Raw genomic sequence first — 23430 nt, 5'->3', positions numbered from 1 at the left:
TGCAAAGTTAAACTGTTAAGTCAGTTTTTTCGCACTTTCATTTCTCGTGCCTGCCACTAGAGGACGCCAGAGATTAACTTATGAACAGTCTCGGTTCTTTTTCACCCTCTTCATTCCCGTAATCCTCCTCTGTGAGGAGCCTAAATTTAACTTGTTGCTGTGAGATTGAGGTCAAGTGATTCAAGTGCCCTGCATTCCTCTGAGCGCGCGGACACACATTCCCTCATGTAATGTTCACGTTTTAAAATGATGGACAAACTACACAATTGTCTTTTATGTAGTGTGAGCCTTTTGTTGTTGTTGTTATACTTTCAAGACTTCTTATCTCTGTGATAAATGTGATTTGGTAAAATTCACATGTAACATTTTGTTGATGTAACAAACATCTGGAGACTTCAGTTTCAGTTGTTGAGTGTTTCCAGATGTGATTCAGCCACTTTCACTCCTCCCTGTTTCTCTCACACCTATTTAGTAAATTACTCTTTGGCTTTCATGCACTTTTATCCAGTTTCTGTCACTCTTACTCGTGTGTGCCACACTTAAACATTCTGTACTCACGTGCAGTACCTCCTCGCTCTCAGACAGTGAGACACAAACAGCTTTTGGACCTCATAATAAAACATAAACATGCTTTTGAACATCAACTAAACTGAAACTACAGCAGAGTGAAAAGAAACAAACTGCGTGTGAACTAAAAGAGTTTCTCTGTTTCTACATGTCTGGGCTTTGTTACAAAAAGATTTGTGCAATTATAGTAATTACATTTTAGGACAGACAACAAAACTGTAGCTGCTTTCCAGCTCAATGCTGTTCAGCTGTGGCTTCACCGGTGTGCTGCGGGGGGGCTGCTTCCTGGTTTCTTTGTAAACATCTCAGTGGGCCACCGTGTGACGAGTAAATCATACACACATACAGTACGCACAAAACATTACAGCCTGCAAGTTGAAGCAGCTTCTGCACAAATCTGCCTCTGTTCGAAGTGGCTGATTTAGGTTGCAATAGCTGACATGTTAGTTGCTGGAGTTGCTGGAGTTGTACTTGGTTGTTCTTATTTTGCAGAAGTATCCATGCAAAGTTGCAGATGTTCCTCTGTTTGAAGTGACTGATTTAGGTACAATAGTTGCCTTTAGATGCAGGAGTTGCTCCAATTGTCCTTGTTGGATTAGTTGCAGATGTTTGACTTTTCTGCACTATTTGTTTTATAGCAGGTGTTTCCGGAGTTAGTGGTTGGTTTAGTTGCAGAAGTCACTGTAGGTCTTTGTGGTTGGGATACTCACAGGTGACACCACAATGGCTGCAGGTGCTGCTGCAGTTTTTGTTGGTTGGGTTAGTTGCAGAAGTTGCCATTCTGAGTTGCAAGTATTTCTATATTTGCGTAGGTTGAGTTGATTTAGTTGCAGTACTTACCATGTTTAATGCAGCTCTCTGTGGTTGGGCTACTTGTAGTTGTTGCTACAATGGTTACAGGTGATCCTGCAGTTTCAAGAGGTGCCATGTTAGTTACAAGAGTTGCTTTAGTTGTTGGTTTAGTTGCAGTTTAGCTGCAATTTGAAGTGACAATCAAGATTTTTGGCATCTGTTCATTCGTTCATTCATTCATGTGTAAAAACACACTCACAGAAAGATCGTGAAACATCTCCTGACGGTCACACTGAGTTATCTGATACACGAGCTGCTTCCAAAGCCTGCCTCTCCATGAAGGTCAAACCTCTGCTTCACATTACACACACACACACACACACACACACACACACACACACACACACACACACACACACACACACACACACACACACACACACGGTGCTATAACTGCCCCTGTAGTTGTGTAACAGCAGGAAATCAAATAAAGTTTGAGGCCTACAGCTGATGCAGGAACCGTAACTCTGGAGACTCTCCAGGAACAAACTTTATCCAAACTCCTTACAGCAAATATGTCAGAGTGATTCACTGCGTTTGCCTCAGAGGGGCTGAAAACTGTAAAAGTCAGAAGGATAATGATGCAAATCACAAATAAATGTACTGATTAGCTGCTTCCATGTCATCTCAGGTCATCACGTTACTGATTACAGATATTCACATCACATTTGCTGTGCTCGGCTTGATGCATTGCTTCTGGGGTATTTCAATATTTTGAAGTGGTGACATAACCAGGCTAAAGTCATCAGAGCTCTGACCTGAGGCGATCTGTCTGAGACGTTTGTCATCTTCATGTTCTGTCAGAAGAGCGTGAGTTAGAGAAGCTGTTTCACGCTTAACTTGCAGTCACAGTTTTCCCTCCAATCCATCATCGTCAAACAAAAGCTTTGACGTGCGGAAATGAAAAATGGTGCATCTCAGTCACATATGTTTCCTGACTCTGACCTCTTGTGTCCGTGCGCAGGAGCTGGCTCACGGTTTGGGAGAGCTGCTGAGCTACGAGGGGAACGTGGAGGAGGACTTCTACCTCACCTTCCAGGTAAAACTCTTCGCTCAAAGCAAGATTATGTAGTCAACAGCGACCTCTGTGACCACAAGTGGTAACTACAGGGGTCTGCCGGGATCCTCGGACACAACCTTTCAGGAGATAATTTGGTAATCACAAAATGTGGCCATACAAACAGTAAACAGGCAAAGAACAACAATATGCAGTGTAACTGGTTGAATGAACAGATGCTTTTTCGTTCCATCGAGGCTAAACCTCTATTGAAATGAGTCCACTTGGCCTATAATTAAAAGCTAGAGTTCTACCACAGTGTAAGCCTTTGCCCCTGAATAGTTGTGGTTAAGCAGAGAGTAGCCAGCATGGCTGACCTCTAGCTTAGTTTCCTCTTCCTGCAGAAAGAAGTTGTTTTTTACCTGTTTCCTGCTGCAGCATGCTGTATACAGTTTGCTTTCAGCATTCATGATAGTTCACTCCAAGTTACATAAAATTCAGCTTTGACAGCAGTGAGAGTGGTACTGAAAATGATCAGCTATTAAAGTTATTACTGTTGTGTTAAAGCGCGGGCAGGCAGCTCATTTCACCTCAGAGAGTCGTAATGTTAAATGGCTCTCACAAAAGGTGTGAAAAGGCAGAAATGCCACAAAATCTGACAAAGACTTTCCTTTGTTGTCCTCCTGGAGTCAGCTCGGCTGTGAGCCTTAGTAAAAGTGTAGATGATTACCTGACTGCAGGTTTTTCATTGATTCTGGTTGTTAAAGAGAACTCGATGGAAAATATCCAAGCAGCTATTGTTAGAAGTGTGATATGCACACACTCACACACCACAGATATCAAGACTGAAGTGTGTGAAGGTGCCGACAGACAGCCGCGACCGCTGCGCTAATTTTAGACCACACAGTGACCTGGATCGCTTCCACTGATGACATCAGGCAAAACTACAGATGAACGTTTATGTAATCAGTAATACTTTAGGGAGGAAAATGTAACCAGAGGTCTAAAAACTGAGCTCTTTTTTGGCAGAGATCAAAATGTGACTTTCAGTGTTTATTCAGATTAATGATCTTTTTCCCAAACAGCAGCCTCTGAAAACTCCAACACGGAGGTGCTGCCAGAGGCTCGCCCTGCAGTGGGTCATTCCCCATAAACTCCCAGGTTCAAATCCCCGACCTCAGATTAAATCAGCCTGTTTCCATACGAATAAAAACAAACTTTTGGTTTCTATAGCTAATTTCCATCTTTATAAAAACTATAAGGTGTTGGATAACTTGTGTTTGATAAATAACCTGTTTAAATTGCATTAAGGCTCACAGTTCTGAGGGATGTTTTGACCCACACAGCGAGCTGTAGTTGTGGCTGAATTTGGAGGCTTTATGCTACAGGTTACCTCAATGACTTCACTCATCTTTAATTTTCAGGGACTACAGCTTATTTTATGAAATGAAAAAAAAAAGCATTCTCAGAACAATAGTTTAAATATTTTTCTTTGTGGGTAATTTCAGATTTCATTAACTAAACAGGTAGTGGATAAAAACCTTCAGATTATGGTTATTAAGCTCTGCAAATTGTAGATTTTAAGCTGTTTTTGATGTTTGATTGGCAGAGTTTGATCTGTACAATCATTTCACCCTCTGTGGCATGAATGTAATTTATTTTTTGTAAGGGAAAAAAATTTATTTTGGGGGTCCCCTTGATATATCAGTCATCAGATCCCATCAGTAGTTTGTTAGCTGAAGGCAGCAGAGTGCTGTAAGGGCACCAACATGTCGCTGTTTCCTGTGTTTACTCCTGTAATAGATTTATGAGAATGATTTTCATACAGGCATTTAAACCCAGCATTAAATAACTGCATGTGTTTGCGCACACGCCTGCATGTACAGTACTGTGTGTTTCTGTGTGTCTGACGCTGACAGCTGTTCTGTGTGGAGCTTCATGAAGCAGCTGCTGCTGGACGGGAAACACATTTCTGGCATTCGACTTCTGGAGTATAACAGTGGTTCTCTCCATGCTCCTGACACACACACACACACACACACACACACACACACACACACACACACACACACACACACACACACACACACACACACACACACACAGCCTAACTCTTAGCTGACCTACTCTGGTTCCTCAAACCTGACTCTGTGTCCACTCTTCCTCACTGATTCACCAAGTTGACCTCATCATCAGAATGAGTGACTCCAACTGTACTGTCACTTTCTTTCCTCCCAAAAGTTTCCATTTCCTCTAAGTTAGTTACAACTTCATGTTAGTGCCTACGTATAATTACTCAGTGTTCTCAAAATATGAGCATGGAGGTTCCCCTGGTGACCCCGGTTCCTGATCCGAGAGATCGGCTGCAGCTGTCTCATAACAGGATGATGGTTTGGAGGAAGTGTGTTGGAGGAAGGAGCCGTGAGCTGAGAACTGAAGCTTCACCACTGTAACAGCGCTCTAACAGCACGATGAGGACCAAAAATGCTGTTTTAGTAAATAAATGAATTTAAAATGTGTGCTTCTTTACATCCTATTATTGATATGATTTGAACATCAGTTTAAACATGTATATAAATTATATTAATCTTATCAGTTGCTGGCACTGCGTCCCATGCCGCTTTGTTTCCTGAAAGGACAGGTCCAACCCAAGGTCAACGTTCAAACCCTCTTCTAATTTTTAATGATGTTCTTGTGAACCTTCAGCTTAAATAAATACATTTTATTTAGCTTACTAGGAATAATCCATTTCCTGTAAAGAAACACTCATACTGAATTCTTAGCACCAACATTCGTCATGCTGGTTCCATATCTGTACAGCTCATCAGCTGGTGACTAACAGCATGCTCACCAACTACTTTGCTTACAACAAAACCAGCTTTTTATTTTCCTGGAAGAGTTTCTGACTGAATTATCAAATACATGAAAGCTGCGCTGCGAGTCTAAAAGGCTGCAGAAAATATTTAAAACAAGTTCTTCCTGCTAAATCTGACATCATATAGCATCAGTCTGGTTGGATCAGGCTGCTTTGTCCTACAGCCAGTTATAATGGAATAACTGATGTGGCGGTCCGGGTTATTGGATCACACGTGGGAGGAGAGAGTCTGTAAACAGCAGAGTGGAGGTGTATCAGCTCCCTGTGAGCTGCAGATGAACTCACTGACTTACAGTTTGTAGATGTCTATAATTTCTTTAGCTCTGACTCGCTGTCCTATTTTTATGTGTTTCAGCTTCAGTGTTTTCCTTTCACTGTATTTATACCCCTCTGTAAGTTGTGCTTGACAACCTGACATAAATCCTCCACAGTCTCCATAACTGTAAACCTAAAACTAAAGTGTATTTTTATGCTTCATCCTGTGTAAAGTGCTAATATTGAGGGTTTTTCCAGGCTCCAGATGAACCTCTGGGGGGTGACGAGGCATATAAGCACAATAATCCCACTCACTCTGAAGGCAGTGAGTCTGTGTTGCCTTGTTGGAAGCCTGTGTGTGTCTGTCTTATTTTTGGCTGTTCGTTATGTGTAAATAACTTCTTACAAATTCTGGTGATTTTTGTTTGGCTTTTCCTAAAACCTCTCTGGGGCTAAAAAATCAAATGAACTCATGACAGATATACCTGTCGAACACCACAAAACGCTGATTATTTCATTTCAAAGGCAGATGTTAAAGTTGATGCTTTGGAACCAGAGAAAAATGGGCAGTCTGTGTCTGAACAGCTGCGACGAGTGTTACGTTGCATGTGTCAGAGCACGACGGGTGTCGTAGGTCTTCCTGGTGCACAGTGAGCTCTGAGGATGAAAAAGGCCAAAAACTCCCACATTAATGTGACAACTGTACAGCAGAAATAAGCTTGTTTACAGCCTGATACATCATATTCAGTCTTTATAACAACTGTAGATGAGACGAGGTTTTATACAATGTAACCATTTGAAATTCAGAAGGGTGTGAAGTCTTTCACTGACAGGTGTGCTGACAGATGCACCTGTAACTAATTACCAACAGCTAATTTATTTTGCCACAACTTTACTTCTGCAAATGACTGAAATTCTGCTATTTTATTAGTCAGTTATTAAAGTCAGCCATGCTTGGATGGAGCTTGGTAATCAAGCACTAGCAGGATAACAGCACTTCATCCTCTTCACGGCTGTGCCCCCCCCCGTGCAGTTTTTGTTCATTTATAACTGTTTATTTAAAGGTTGTGTGATGTCTGCTGACTGTCTAACAAACTGCCTTCAGGGATAATGAAAATATGATCTTTTTTTATAGCCTCTCCGGTTAGTATCTACCAAAAGTATTCTAAGAAAGGAGAACCAGTGAACCAGAGATAGGATCATTGTTCCCGGGGCTCATTAGTGTACCTAAGAGCTGCTGCAGCCACAACAGTGGACATGTGAGTGATGAATGACGGGTGCCTCACGTTTTCTTGTACATCGTGTGGACAGGCGGGTGCTGAGAAACCTTGGGTCCTGGCATCCGTGGGTACAGTATGTCATTTTGGCATGTGCCCGAACATTGTTGTCGATCACGTTCACCACTTTGTGGCAGCTGTATAGGGAATACAGCTGCCTCCTTAAGCTGGATAATGTGCCCTGGTACGTGGCACACATTGTTCAGGAATGATCTGGGAACATGACAAAAGGTCAAGGTGTTAAAGCGGCATCCGGACTCCTCAGAGCTCCATCCGATTGAGCATCGGTTTTACTTCACCTTTAACGCTGTGTGTAAAAGTACAGCCTGGTGTCAAAATGTAGGTAAAAAGTAGATCTTTAATATCCTGACATGTGTTTTACCACCCACCGATCCCACATGGTGCTATCACCCTGAAAGGTTACTCAGAATGGACATTTTTGATGTTTCCTCCAGTGAATTATCAGAAACAGATAAAACGTCCTCGTTTCTGCTCCTCTGCGTCATTTCCTCCTGAAATGACTGTACGATAAATCCCAATATTGAAAAAATGATGCTGAACAAAATGAGAATTAGTCTTTAGATTGTGACAGAAGTTAAACGGATTTAGTTTCAGGTTTTAATGGAGCTTAAATGTGTTTTTCAGGCCTGAAAACTTCATGTAGAGATCTGCTTTTCTTAGACTGACTGATTTTCGTGTGGAGCGAGCAGCCAGTTGTTTATGCGCTGAAGCTGTTTGTTGCTCGCTGACTTCCTGGATTCCTGTAATACGGGAAAGTCATTGTTAATCTTTTAAGTGTAAGTGACCACTTCCTGTTAGAAATAAAGTAAAAGAACCAGACAGGGGAGTGTGCTGTGACTGTGTGGATGTTTGCTTGTGGGAGCTGATATGGCTGCAGATATGAAGACAAGCAGAAACACAATCATGATCTGCAAACTATATAATCAGATGTCTATTTTTTTTTTTAATTTATTTAATAATTTTTTGATGTTGCAGTGCTTGGGCTTTTTGTGATGGCTCACATCAATTCGTGCATCGTCCCATGTGTGATGTTGTATTTTGTGTGGCGCAGGTGTTCCAGGAGGAGATGGGCGTGGTCAAATCCTACAACCTGAAGCCTGGAGGAGACAAAATCCCCGTCACCAAGCAGAACAGGAAGGGTGAGTCCGCACTGGCAGTCACAGCTGGCAGTAAATCACCTCCAAGTCATCTGCTGTCAAAGTCAACAAATGTTCTCACTGGCACACATGGAGCGTTTTATACCTGCATGAACCCACGTGAACCCGCGTGAACCCGCATCCTGCAGGGCCACACTGTAGTCGAATATTAACACCTTCAATTTCAGATCAGCTGCACTGCAGAGCTGTACATAGCTACTCATCTTCTGAAGCTTAAAATACAAAGTGTGATCCAAGCAAATTTAAATCAGGGATGCTGCTTGATTTGTTTGGACTTCCTTTTACGATCGAGCCCTTCAACTCTCGATCACACCCCCCCCCCCCGCTTTTTATTTTTTAATCACTTTCTAGTCTAAAAGAAAGCGATTAAAGATTGTGTGTTTGCACAAAAGCTGTTTTTAATGAGTTGTTTGCAGACACACAAGGGCACCATCGTGCACTGACACGCGCCTCAGCTGATTTCCTTTGCACCGAATGCTCTCCCTCTCCCTGTGGTCTGTCTTTAAGTCTTTGCTTGTGCCTCCTTACCTCCCTGATCTTTTAACCCTGTTAAACTCCCACTGGAGCAGTCAGGTCTGAAAACACACTTTTATTCTTTAGGGTTTAAACTAAACTGAGCTCATAATGTTTTTTAAATTCTGTCTTGTTGTTTTAAGTGATTCTTTTCTTTCAGCCGTGCAGCATTTTGGACGACAGCTGCTGCTTTTAAATGTGCTATATAGATCAATATGACTCGACTCAGATGCTTTGTGATAAAAGTCATAATAACAAACTTCATTTAAAACTGAGTTTATCACGTGAACTGACAATAAACCAAAATTCAGGAGGGAAATTCACCAGAAAGCCAAATACTGAGACCCAATAAAACCAATCAATCTAGTGCTTGATTACCAAGCTCCATCCAAGTATGACTGACTTCAATAACTGACTAATAAAATAGTAGAATTTCAGTCAGCTACAGGCGCATCTGTCACAGTGTACCCTCTGAACTTTGGAGTTAATGATGAGCAGGCTCCTGGCTGGACCTTTGACCTCAATCTGCGAACATTGCTACCAATCATGTACACTTGACCTCAGTGCGTCAAAACGGGACATTCAGGGAGTGATCTAAATATACTGCTGAAAGCAGTCCAGATGTGCAGAAGGAGCTGACCCGAAGGGGCCAAATATAGATGACATTTGGTTTTTGCCATTTATGGGACTTCATGAGCAGACCATTTATATGCTACAAACTAAAGTCCGTGAAAGGTCCGTGAGATCTTCAGGGCCTGTCAAATAAATTTCTCTGCCGCTGCAGCTGCTGTATATGACTCAAAGTATATAACCATCATCTTTTTTTTATAGAACACTGCTCAAAACCTTTGTTACAAAGTGCTTTACAAGACACAAAACACTTGGAAGAATCGAGGCATGAGGAGATGGAGGCCTTTAAGATATGAAATGGATCTTATTTTTGACCGATACTGTATATTTCTGAGATAATAAAAAATATTGCTGGTCAAGCTTCATAAGGTTTTGCTCTAAATTCCTATCAAACTAAAGTTGCAAGTTTAGCTAAGAACCTTCATAAACCGTTAATTGGTCCGGGATGTAGTTGTTGATCAGGTTTATCCATTAACCCATGATGTTCATGGTGCCATTATTAGTGTTGGCAGCAGCAGCCAGTAGATGCTGAGACAATCATTGGATGAATATGTATCATAAGAAGCTGGATGATCAGCTCTGATCTGCATTTTACTGAATGGCTGGAAAGATATTTAAGTCTAAAAATGAAGCGGTGTGCTGATGGATTCATGTAACACTCAAAGATGAACTGAGCTCTGTGTCAGCGGGAAAGCGTCAGGAAGTCCGTCATGTATGTTGATCATTTTCAGCTCAGTGATGTAAAGAGAGCTGCTGTTCTGCAGGCTTTAAAAGCCTCCGGTGTGTAATCCTCAGAAGCACCTTTATTGCTCCTTCTGTGCTGTTTAACTTCATCGAAACCTGGCTCATCTCAAAAGCCTCTTTGTTCCTCCTGAGGGGACGCAGGCCAGCTGAGAGCATCGACTCTGTTTCCCTTATTAAGTTCATTTTCCATCCAGCAGCCCTTGTTGGGGTCGAGGCCCAGCATCCCTCTCGCTGTGTTTGCTGAATGGGGGGGGGGGGGGGCAAGCCTGGAGGGTAAATGTCAGTAATGGAAATAACAGTTTTCTCTTTTCCACAGAGTATGTCCAGCTCTATGTCGACTTCCTGCTGAATAAATCCATTTATAAACAGTTTGCTGCCTTCTACCATGGCTTCCACAGTGTGTGCGCATCCGATGCTCTCATGGTGAGTCTAAAGTTGTGTATGTGTGGGTGTGTGTGTGTATGTGTGTGTGTGTGTGTTCATTACTTTCTTTCGAAACATTGCAACTGTTTTGTGTTACAAAATGTGTTGTTTGAAGAATTTACCAGTGGGTATTTCCATTTCTTCTTATCACTGACCTTTTCTTAAGCAGTCCTTACTGTAGACAATGAATATTACACAAAGACCTCCATCTTCACACCAGGATGTGGGACCTTTAAAAATGGATGGAATTGGCCAATCTGCACACTCCAGTGAAGGGCTTCTCAAAAAACTTTTTGCCAGTCATGTAGGGTTTATCGCTTCCTGTGCAGCAGCTGTGAATAGAAGACAACCCTCGTGTGTTGAATTTTCTGTTGTGTTAGTCGGAAGTTTTAGATTATGGAGCCAAGCGCTCACGGCCTTTCTTCCAATAAGAGATAAAGCTGCCCCGTTTGACCCCAGTTTATCAGCTCAGTCTGAATCTGGGTCAGAAAAAGGACGGGTCAGTCAAACTATAACACGTCTCAGCCTTGCTCATGATAACTAACACCTTTTCCTGCCTCTGCTTTCTTCAGTTTGAGAGAAAAACACATGTTCATGTGTTTTCCAAGGTTTCTACAATGGTTTCATTTATAATTAGTGAAAGATATCTAAAATTTAAAGAATTGCATAGTTTATAGAAATAAATTACTGTAAGACTGGACTTAAACTTATGACCTGCAGACACAATGATTGAGCAGTTTGTTATATTTCTCAGTACACTTGGAGTTCACTTGCATAGTTAGTGTCCTTGTTTGGTTGGTTTGCATTACAACAAAGTGGAGAGCACAGGGAGGAAGTTTACATCACTGCGAAAACTCACCTCCGCTTATTGTTTTCATTTCTGTACCTAAGGACCAGCAGCTGAATGACTGAGCAGGTCATTTTTTTTTATGTTACTGGGGCTGTGCCAGTTTGCAAGGATGTTTTTCTACGAAGAGGTGTTTTCAACCAATGTAAACAGGCTGCTGCAGAGACGTCCAAAAAGCCAACAACACGTAGCTCAGCTGTGCTTAAGTTGAAAGCTGATTGGTTGAAAAGTGGGCCAGAAGCGGGAAGGGAGCAACACACTTCTCCTGTTCCAGAGTTCACTCCGAATGGAGCCTGAGGAAATGTCAAAAATGAGAAAACACGGGATAAAAAGCACAGACAGTGGCTGGAGTGGACACACATCATTGTTTTTAACACTCAGCTTCACTTCAGCTCTTTGTGTGTTATAACTGGTGGACCAGCAACAACACAACCAAGAGTAGCCCACACTTCCACATGCTTTGGGCAATGCTTTTATCTGCCAGTAGATGCTCTCTGCAGGCAGATGGGTGATCCGTAACTCTACGATCTGCCGACAGAAGCATGTTCATGAGGCTGAACCCAGACAGCCTTTTGGAGAAAGCTCATTTCCACCACTTCAATCCCCAGTCTTGTTCTTTTGAATACACACAGCTCATGGTCACAGGTGGGGGTAGGAACATTGTTCAACACCACACAAATCCATCTGTCGGTGTCCCCTCACTCATGAATGAGACCCTCAGATATTCCTTCACTCGAGGCGGCGACTCATTCCCAACCCGGAGTGAGCATGTGGCCCTTTCCCAGCCAAGTCTTGTAGTGACATCAACAAACCAAGCTGCAATTTCTTTGAGCTTTAAGACCGAAATTGTTATTATGCAGAGTGCAGATCAGCATCTGTACAGCTCAATGCAAAATTGTCACATTAAGAAATAAAGTAGAAAATAAAAAATGCAGTTTGTTCTGCATCTGTTATGATCCCAGCTCTGTGTGTGAGGGCAGTGACGGCTTTGATTTGACTTAGCTGTTATCAGCACGACTGTCTCGACAAGGTAAAAATAAAAGCCTTCTGTATCTTTCTAAGCTGACTTCCTAAAAAAGGAAGTAATGATGTATCGATGTGTTTGACCTACTTCTGCATTCTGAGTTACACCTTTCTGTTTTAACTGACGCAATTCTCACTCTTCCATTTACAGTCACTCTTTGAGTCACGTCCACATCGTCTGACATCTCAGGATGTGATGAAACAGGCCTACAGTTTTTTTTATGGGGTGTGTGTGTGTGTGTGTGTGTGTGTGTGTGTGTGTGTGTGTGTGTGTGTGTGTGTGTGTGTGTGTGTGTGTGTGTGTGTGTGTGTGTGTGTGTGTGTGTGTGTGTGCTGAGAATTAGAGTTTTTGGCAGCTAAGTCATCAGCGTCAGACGTTTCGAGATCAGTTTGTTTTCTTTCGTTCTGTGTTTGTGGGTCAGTGTTTCAGACGGAGGCTGCAGACTGTGTGTTCATATTTATAGGGGGGAAAAAAAAGCTGAAACTTGCAGTAGATTCCTGTGAAGTTGACTGTTTGACGCATTAGCGGTTATCAGCTTCCTGTTTCTCCTCCTCATTTGCTGTTTGAGCTTCACTCACACCGTTCAAGCAGCGGAAATGATTCTTTGTTTAACTGCTGTTACGTTTACTGGAAATTTAGCAGAGAGACTGATGTTGCAGCTACTTAGCCTCCACAGTCACATCAGCTCTGTGGGTTAAAACATTTCCAAGGTTAGAGTTCAAAATTCTGCAGATAAATGGCAATATGTATGATTCTGTGTAATTTAGCCCCTTTTAATTGGATTTAGGTCAGCTTTTTTTCATTAAAGGAAATTAATGTGCTTACAGTGCATTTTACAGTTTTCAGTGTGAGTAGCCAAAATTTATGGGAAATGATTCACTTTAATCCAGTGTTGCTGTAGTTTTGGACAGTACCAGTCAAATAATCTGTAACTTTGTTTTGTTACTTTAGTTTGTTGGTATTTTGTTTTCTTTTTGTAGGGAATTTATTACAATAAGATTAGAAATACTTTATTTATCCCAAAAGTTTGGAAATTAGAAAACATAATAAAGTGACGCGCTCAGTCAGAATCACAATAAGGAGCTTAAATGAACGTGTTCAGCTGCATGCTCGGTAAGTGGTGCAGAGACCTGCGGATCCATTAATTATCAGCCATTATCAGGCATTCCACACAGTCTCAGTTGTTTAGCTGTCCTCTGTGTCACCAGCAGCGTGTTGGTTCAAACTGCAACAGCAGTGATAAATTCCCTCAGTGAGTAATACCGATGCATTCCAATAATGCAATTCAGTATTCAGGCCACAGAGACGTCCTTTGCTCTAACATGTCTGGGATTACGCCACTTTGTAGCCACAACGACTGCAGTCCCGTCAGTTTTCTTCTTACTGCTCAGATTAATGTCCTGAAACCAGGAACAGTCACACTGTAGTCTGGGAAGTATAAGTGTATCTACATGTCACTGCAGCAATCCATCAAACTCCACTCACTGTGCGCTCTCTGGTCTTAATCACCTCACTCAATTGATTCATTTTATTACCCCCACGCCTCATGTCCCCCCCCGATGATCACCAGAACAGCTGTAGCACTGAAACCCCGTCAATAAGTACATCTATCAATTATTGTCAGTGATTGATATTGTGACATCTTTAAGCCTCTAAAGTCTGAGTTAGCTACACAAGTATGTTTATCAATATGACCATGCATTTGTTTATAACTATTGTGTAAATATTAGTATTTCAGTCACTGCTGCAGGCGTGTTCTCAGCTCAGGTCAATTCAGTTTTATTTATGGTGCAGTCACCTCAACATTTTAATGAAATCAGAGCAGCACGCACCAGGACACATTCATATGATTTGAAGACTGCGTCAGTTGATTCATTGAATAAGAATTTAATTGATGCAGTTTTATAAAATTCCAAAGGTCTCATCCAGCTGTGGCTGGTCCTATGAAACCATTATTTACTTTACTTTATTCATTTTTAAAGCACTTTAAAAACAGCAACTGCAACAAAGTGCTGTACACTAAAAAGAGCAAGAACAACAATAATAAAACAGGAAATACAAAATTAATAAGATCTCAATGTATACTAAAAGCCAGTGAATAAAAATGTGTCTTTAAAAAAGTTTTAAAAGTTGACAATGACGGGGCACTCCTGATGTGTAAAGGGAGATTGTTCCATAAAACAGGGGCAGAAATGCTAAAAGCTCTATCGCCTCTGAGCTTTAACTTAGATCTTGGGACCTCAAGTAGCAGCTGATCAGCTGATCTGAGGCAGCGAGTTGGGAGATAAGGAGTTATTAGCTCAGACAGGTACGATGGAGCTAGACCATGAAGACATTTGAACACAAATAAAAAAATTTTAAAACAGACTCTGTAGTGAACTGGTAGCCAGTGTAGAGAAGCCAAAACAGGAGAAATACGCTCCCTCCTTCCAACACCAGACAGGAGCCGAGCAGCAGCATTTTGAATCAGCTGAAGTCGTCTGAGGGAGGACTGACTGATACCAAAATAAAGGGATTACAGTAGTCAAGCCTAGTAGTGATCATAGCATGGATCACCGACTCCAAGTGCTACTTAGAAAGGAGGGGCTTAACCTTAGTTAATTGTCTTAAATGATGAAAGCAAGAGCAGACTACTGCCCCAACCTGGCGATCAAATTTCAGTTCACAGTCAAGTTTGAAGCCCAGGTTAGACACAGTCTGCTTTAAGTAAGGGGCTAAGGGTCCCAGGTCAATTTTAGATGAATCCTGCAGGCTACTCGGGCAGAACACTATCACTTCTGTTTTATTTTCATTAAAGCTTAAAAAATTAAGGGCCATCCATGCTTTAATGTCCTCCAAACATAGCAATAATGATTTCATCGAGGAGGCACCTCTCTTTAAGGACATATACATTTGAATGTCGTCTGCATAGCAATGGAAGGAAATTCCATGCTTCCGCAGAATTGAGCCCAAAGGCAGCAAGTAGAGAGAAAAAAGCAGTGGGCCAAGAATTGAGCCCTGGGGAACCCCACAAGATAATGGGGCAGGTAAGGACTCTGCGTCAGCTAGATACTGTGGTCTATTGTGTCAAAAGCGGCAGATAAGTCTAAAAGCACAAGGACGACGTAGTTCCCAGAGTCATTAGCCCTAAGAACATCGTTTAGAACCCTTACCAAGGCCGATTCGGTACTATGCTGAGCTTTAAAACCAGATTGAAATGTCTCTAAAATGTTGTGTTGGTCTAAAAAAGGCTTGATTTGAGAAAGGACAACTTTTTCTAGTATTTTGGATATAAAAGGCTATAAAAGGATATTATAGACCAAACTATTGCCCATGCTGGTAAGTTCACAACATCCATCCATCCATCCATTCTCTTCCGCTTATCCAGGCCTGGGTCATGGGGGCAGCAGCCTAAGCAGAGAAGCCCAGGCTTCCCTCTCCCCAGCCACCTCCACCAGCTCATCCAGAGGGACCCCAAGGCATTCCCAGGCCAGCCAAGAGAAATAATCTCTCCAGCGTGTCCTGGGTCTACCCCGGGGCCTTCTCCCAGTGGGATATGCCCGGAACACCTCACCCAAGAGGAGCCCAGGAGGCATCCTAATCAGACGCCCGAGCCACCTCAACTGGCTCCTTTCGATGTGGAGGAGCAGCGGCTCTACTCTGAGCCCCTCCCGAATGGCTGCATTCCTCACCCTATCTCTAAGGGAGAGGCCAGCCACCCTTTGGAGGAAACTCATTTCTGCCATTTGTATTCGTGATCTTAATCTTTTGGTCACTACCCAAAGCTCGTGACCATAGGTGGGGGTAGGAACGTAGATCGACCGGTAAATCGAGAGCTTCGCTTTTACACTAAGCTCCCTCTTCACCACAACAGACCGGTGCAGCGTCCGCATCCCTACAGATGGAGCCCCAATTCGTCTGTCGATCTCCAGCTCCCTTCTCCCATCACTCATGAACAAGACCCCGAGATACTTGAACTCCTCCACCTGGGGCAAGAACTCGTTCCTGAGCCTGAGAGGGCACTCCACCCTTTTCAGGCTGAGGACCATGGCCTCAGACTTAGAGGTGCTGATTCTCATACCAGTTGCTTCACACTCAGCTGCGAACTGTTCCACTGTGAGCTGGAGGCCACCACCTGATAAAGCCAACAGGACCGCATCATCTGCAAAGTGCAGAGATGAGACTCTGAGGCCACCAAGGTGGAAGCCTTCAGCCACCTGGCTACGCCTAGAAATTCTGTCCATAAAAATTATGAACAGAATCGGTGACAAAGGGCAGCCTTGACGAAGTCCAACACCCACAGGAAATGAGTCCTGACCAAGCTCTCACTGCTGTTGTACAGAGACTGTATGGCCTGCAACGAGTCAGACACCCCATACTCCCGCAGGACCTCCCACAGGATACTCTGAGGGACATGGTCGAATGCCTTCTCCAAGTCCACAAAGCACATGTAGACTGGATGGGCAAACTCCCATGCACACTCAAATATCCTCAAGAGGATAAAAAGCTGGTCCAGCGTTCCACCACCAGGATGAAAACCACATTGTTCCTCTTGGATCTGAGGTTCTACTAACGGGCAGACCCTCCTTTCCAGCACCCTGGCATAGACCTTACTGGGGAGGCTGAGGAGTGTGATCCCCTGAAAGCTGGAGCACACCCTCCAGTCTCCCTTCTTAAAGTTGGGGACCACCACCCCGGTCTGCCAATCCAGTGGCACTGCCCCAGATCTCCACGCGATGTTGCAGAGGCGTGTCAACCAAGACAGCCCTACAACATCTAGAGCCTTCAGGAACTCAGGGCGAATCTCGTCCACCCACACTCAAAGCCTAAAGCAGAATACTGTTTTAAGATGATGTGTAGCCAAAAGCAGCCACACCCGGGACTTCTGTGACTTGGTGTTAGTTTAGAGTCAAATTCAAAGAAAATGTTCATAATAATAATAATAATAAGTTTACAGTAGCACTGTCTGTTAGTTAGGGCTGACTTTGCTGATAACTGGACTTTATGCAGGTAGTGCCCCCCCCCCCCCCCCCCCCCCACCACCAAGAAGAATGGATTATTCCTCAAAGGCTGAAAGTTCCTCCTTTGTGATCAATGAGAATTTGATTGGACCATTTGATTGTCTATAAGGATGGGTGCAGCCACCCTGATGTCACCCGTTTGTTTATGGAGTTTGTTTTTGAGCATATCATTTTGACCTTCACCATCTGGTAATATTTGGATGTGAGAGTGTTATCAGCTAATTGTTTAGCAAGGAGCTCCCTTAGCATGCTGCTTGCACATACACAGATACCTGCAGCATACAAACTGGTGTCACATTGAGCATTAAAGTGCAAACGTGTGAAAACACAGCAACTGAGGTTTATGAGGTTTTTACGTCCTATATCATTTATGAGCATTACTCTCTCCTGCTTGCAGCTGCTGCGGCCTGAGGAGGTGGAGATGTTGGTGTGCGGGAGTCCAGAGCTCGACATGAGCGCCCTGCAGAAAGCTGCTCAGTATGAAGGATACAGCAAGGCCGACACCACCATACGGTATGACGCTGACACTTCCTGTTTACTAAAACTGACTGCGATGCAGGAAGTCTGCACATACTTCAGACTCTCTGCGTGGACAGTGAACCCCGTTTAGTTTTAGGCTGAACCCACCCGGAGTTTTCCTGCACAGATTTGGATCATATGTAATCTACCTGTTTATGATTAGATGTTATATCACTGTCCCGCTTCCATTTAGATATTTTTTAAATGACCAATAAGCGATGATGTCAGTCTACTCTTTAAAATTTCACAGTTTGACTTTTATTGTTGCTTCAGACCATAAAGTAGAATTATGACTGTTTTTTCTTTCAGTTCTGATTGTTTATTGAAATGAGGTGAAAGGAAATGCTTCAGGTGCAAATGTTTGCATGAGATTCATGTTCATGCAGGGTGTAACTCTCACTGGTTCTTTCTCTTACACACACACACACACACACACACACACACACACACACACACACACACACACACACACACACAGTCTTTTTGTTTTTGGCAGTCAGAAGAAAATGTCAACACTTGTGAGCCACAGAGATTATAACTTAGTATGTTGCTGACAGCTGGCAACAACCAGCTGCAGGCCTGTTACACAATTTCAGTTCTGTCTGTCTGCCCCATCCATCCATCCAATCATCCATCCTCTTCTGGATGGATCAGTTTTTCTGTTAATATTTGTGTCTCGAGCACACAAACAAAGAATTCAACAATCCTACCAATGCTGACACACAACTGCATTGATCTACAAAAGGTAGCAACTCACAATGAGAGAAAAGCCGAAGGTTGCAGCCTAGTAACTGTGGATGGGAGCAGTGCTGGATGTATAATAATTATTGTAAACATTTATGCTGGAGGAAAAGAGTACCGGAGAGCTCTCAAAGGACTTGAACACAGGCCGAAGGCAGTGATGAAGAAGGTGCTTCAATTCATGTTTTCTACCACGACTCACTCCTGATCCACTGATTATTGTGAAAAGCTGCATTAGTGATAACTGTCAATAAAATAAAATGTATTGTGTGCTGCTGTGGATCAATGAGGACTTTATTCAGGATTTTATGCACGTTGTTGCTAGAATTACACTTTCTGCTGCTTTTGGTTTGTATGTCCTGGATCACTGTGAGTGCAGGGTGGAGGACTTCTCCGCTATGGCTCACTGAACTTTTTTGGGAGATTCTTGATTGAGTTGCTCCTCTGAGAAGGAAACACACTGAAGTACATTATGAACCTTGGCTGAGTGAGAATATTCACTCTCTGACGCATCTGCAGACAAGCTGAGAGAAAATGTTAAATGGAAAAAGTCAGAGTCTCTTAGGAAATTCTTTGGGACATTGTTATTTATCGGAGTGCTGCAAAGAAGGTGCAGTCTGCTCCTGTTATAAACGAGTTGCTGCCACTCTGTTTGTCCGATCTTATTCATATTTACAGTCCTGTCAGAGCAGTGAGGTCTGCTAATCAGATCATCCTCAATATTCCAAGATTTTGACTTAAAATTAGAGGTGACCGAGTTTTTCCAGCTGCTGCCCCGAGTCTCTGCAATGTCTCACAGTTTCATATTAAAGCTGAACAAACTGTTCTGTCTGTAAATACGACAGCTCCAAAAGACTTGAATGAATCTGATCAAACATTGGCCGGGGTGTAGAGGTCAGAGGTCACATTAACAATCCATTAAAAACAGGCTCACATCCACCACCGAGGTCTTCAAGGTCAACTTAAATATTTATTGGTCGAAAACTGACAACATGCCTTATAATTTAAAAACTATGATTCTTGTGAGTGTGATGTGTAATGTCAATAGAACATACCAAATAAAGAGTTTAAATTTGTCACATTTGACCTCTGACCTCACTTTTATGTTAAGAGAATGAGCTGTTAGTTAGAAATATGCTGCAGTACAAGATGATATAATAGCTCAGGTTATTCATGTCCAGTTATTTACAAATCAGTACCTGTGACCCATGACCTGCTCCTGCATCATGTTTGTGTAATCAGAGTAAACAGCTGCCCTGATCTGATTTCACTGCCCTACAAACTTCTTGAAGTCTGTTTAAAAAAAAACCCCAAAGAAAACAAAATGAATATATATACAAAGTCGAATATTATTCCCTTATTAGGAGACGCTGCCCACAGAGGGAGCTGCCTTGATGGAGGTTTGAGTGCTTCTTGTTTCTGAGTTTTACTTTTGGTGCCTGTGAAGCACTTTGTTCAGCTCTGGTTGTTTTAAATGTGCTACACAGATAAATGTGATACAGTGAGGGTATTATTATTCCAGGATCACACTTTCAAGATCAAAGTGGTACATTTTTTTTTTTTGTTATTGATCATGAGATTCATTTTTTCTTTATGTTGTCAGGTTTTTCTCTCTTTAGTTCCGGCTTAAATAACAAAGAGCATCCAAGTATTTCTGCTTTTTTTTTCTCTTTAAACTTCAAAGAATACACTTCCCCTCTCCCCATCTATATCCTTTATTTATTGGCTTTATTAAATGATCTCTGTGCTGTTGCAGGTGTTTCTGGGACGTGGTGTTGGCCTTCCCTCTGGAGCTGCAGAAGAAGCTCCTCCACTTTGCCACAGGAAGCGACCGCGTTCCCGTCGGAGGAATGGCCGACCTCAACTTCAAAATCTCCAAGATTGATGTTCCGACTGACTGGTAGGTTTTAAAAAAAGGACTCCGGCTGCACACTGTCAGCTTTTAAATGTGCAGCAGACAGCAGAGAGCTTCTTAGAGCTACTGGCCTGCAGCTGTGTGAGGTCTTCACACTTGCCTGCAAATGTCTGCAGAAACAAACACAGTTTGTTTTTAACATAATCAGTCTAAAAGGATACTCTGAGTCTCTTGCACAGCCAAAATACTCTCTCCTTATTTTCCTGATGAGAGTTTCTGAAGTGTTTGAGTTGCCGGACTGAAGTCGTCTCTGCGGAGGTTTCTGGAAGTGACCTGTTACATAAGACTCATTGTTGAACTTTAACAAACTGAATGTGGGTCAGGAACGAGCTGCTGCTCTCTCACTGATCGCAGTCTAAACTGTTTCCTTAATTATTTCCTTTTATTCATTATTCTTATTGAAGCGCTGTGCTGCTATATTAGTAAAGCAGAGCTGTATGGGAAAATGTATTAGGATGTCATACACTGTATAATATTAATCTGTTCTGTAGGTATTTAATTATCAGTTTTGGGATTTAGGTTTTGGCTTCTGCCTGATATCTGTCTTACTCTCAGAGGCGACTCACACTTTGCAGCTGCTAATTAGAGTCTGTCATATGGATTTAGCACCTTTAATTCCCTTTTATCAAGTTTTGTGTCCAATAAAAGCACCAAGAGGAGCTCTGGCTCCCACTGCACTGTCTGTGCAGCAGCTGCAGCCACACTGAGGCTTCACAGCAAAGTGGGAGCCATTCTAAATGCCATTCTTTTTTAAAATGTGCAACTACAACCTGTCCACCTGACATCCCTCTCACTCACACCAGTGATTGCTGGGCTTCCCTTCATCTCATTGTTGCAACCTTTAGCTCCCTTTTCACAGGAAGAGCCTCCAGCCTCAGTGTAACTCTCTTTTCTGTGTCTGTTTTTTTCTCTGCAGGCTGCCGATCTCTCACACCTGTTTCAATCAGATCTGTTTGCCTCCGTATCGAACCAGGAAGGAGCTCAAACAGAAACTCACCATTGCAATCTCCAATGCTGAGGGCTTTGGCCTTGAGTGACTCATCTGCACAAACACGCACACACACACACACACATGAACTCTTAGCAATGCTTTCTGCCACAGTTCTCATAACGCGCCTCAGACTGGAGTCGAGTGAGTCAACATGTCAAGCAACATTTGTCATGAAGATGGATTCATTGATGGTTTAAGTCTACAGCAAATATGATGGGAGCTAAGCCTGCAAACCAGCAGCAGAGAAACTCCAGAAATCCTTTGGTTTTAGACGGGCTCTGATCATTCTGTGATTAAACAACCCCGATCAAAAAGACTCTGAAGCACTTTAGATTTTTACATTCTTATCCAACACAGGATACAATGAGGGAGGCGTTTATTCAATCCCAAATTCATCCTGCAACAATCCCAAACATCCAGCCTAAGGAACAAACTTCAGCCAGAGATCCGGGTGATGAGGTCCGATGTCAACACCACAGAGTCAGTCTGGGGTCATATGAAGGGATGAGATAATAATGTCTGTATTTATAGAGAACCTTTTAAACCAGGATTTATAAAGTGACAGACAGACAAAAAAAAAAAAGCTGAATACTAAATTCAACCAGAAAGCTGAATATTAGTGCAAAAAATCTCCAAACATAATAAAAAAAAAAAAGATGATAAAAGGCCAATAAAGTAAGAGGGTAATATAAGCAGAATGGCATTAAAAACAAGTCTATAGCTCAATCAATGTGGTTCTAAAGCTGGGGGCTGTGAGCTGGCTCATATGAGACCAACATTTCTGTTATGTAGCTCATGCTTTAAAGGTAATTCACCTCTAAACAGCTGCAGCATTCTGGACTGGAGAAAATAAGAGCAATGAGCTCGAACCTTGAAACAGAAATTCCTCCACAGATAGTGGTGTAGTTGCTGCAGGACACAGGCAGAATGACGCAGGCACTTAGCAATCTTGCTTTTTTGTAGTAACGGAACCAGACAACCAGTTGAGTCGAGCCCCCTCTTCCAATGAGACTCGTCACAGACGATTTATGTTCATTGGCACAGACTGACTCTGACTGACAACAATACTGTATGTTGGTAAACTGCTTGTATTTATAAATTAGATCGCAGTTATTTGCAAACTTTCAACAATCTGTGCGAGAGTTCTTTCAGTCAGGCCGCAATTGTTTGGCGACAGGTTGCCTCCAGTAGTGACCTGTGCAATTGTCTTACCATCAACAGCAGTCACCCAGAGGTTGAGAATGTTGACTCAGCCTCTGGTTGACTGGTTGGTCACAGACACTACTTGCAATCATTTGATAAAGGGGCAAAAAAATCTATGTAATTGCCAGACAACCACCAATTTTTGTGACTAAGCCATAAGGAGCCTAGGCCACTTTCAAAGTGATTGATGTGATTTGTGTGATTGGATAATATAATTTCTAATTTTAAGGGTTTTAAGAAAATTCTGTGCCATCACAGACGGCCTAAAACTGCAGCTAAGGTTTGAGGGCATAAACATGTCTGTGCAGGGCAGCAGAACGAGGACTGGGACCTGTGTTCATTTGGCCAAGGGGAAGCATGTAGAGAATAAAGCAGGACCTTAAATCTAACCTTGGGGTACACCACAGGTAATGTGAGCTGTAAAGCAATAAATAAAATCATTTGGCACTATTTTAAAACTTTTATTAGTCCTATAGATATCATATAAAAAGAAATCTAAGAGTCTAAAAAAAAACCTCAGCATATGAATTCCAAGTCATGGTTTCATATGCAGAAATTCAGGTATTTCTAGTTCCATACATTTCCATCCATCCATCCATCCATCCATTCGCTTCCGCTTATCCTGTTCAGGGTCGCGGGGGTGCTGGAGCCTATCCCAGCTGTCATAGGGCGAGAGGCAGGGTACACCCTGAACAGGTCGCCAGCCTGTCACAGGGCCAACACAGAAAGACGAACAACCTTTCACACTCACATTCACACCTATGGGCAATTTAGAGTTTCCAATTAACCTAACCCCAGTAAGTGCATGTCTTTGGAATGTGGGAGGAAACCGGAGTACCCGGAGGAAACCCACGCAAGCATGGGGAGAACATGCAAACT

General features: G+C 42.6%; 1 protein-coding gene across 1 annotated transcript in view; it reads left to right on the top strand.

Annotated features, from left to right (window-relative positions):
- The window catches only part of hectd2 (HECT domain containing 2), a 64147-nt gene extending 42112 nt beyond the window's left edge, over positions 1-22035 (top strand). The window contains exons 17-22 of the mRNA XM_030748116.1: positions 2384-2458; positions 7896-7983; positions 10205-10311; positions 17580-17695; positions 20199-20342; positions 21274-22035. Coding sequence (XP_030603976.1) covers positions 2384-2458; positions 7896-7983; positions 10205-10311; positions 17580-17695; positions 20199-20342; positions 21274-21394 — 651 coding nt within the window. The 3' untranslated portion in view covers positions 21395-22035. The remainder of the gene's footprint in view (positions 1-2383; positions 2459-7895; positions 7984-10204; positions 10312-17579; positions 17696-20198; positions 20343-21273) is intronic.
- Positions 22036-23430: the final 1395 nt, after the last annotated feature.

Source organism: Archocentrus centrarchus, chromosome 15 (assembly GCF_007364275.1).
Source record: "Archocentrus centrarchus isolate MPI-CPG fArcCen1 chromosome 15, fArcCen1, whole genome shotgun sequence".
Classification (NCBI taxonomy): domain Eukaryota; kingdom Metazoa; phylum Chordata; class Actinopteri; order Cichliformes; family Cichlidae; genus Archocentrus; species Archocentrus centrarchus.
Note: the sequence above shows the minus strand (reverse complement) of the source record. Positions and strands in the feature narration are given on the sequence as shown.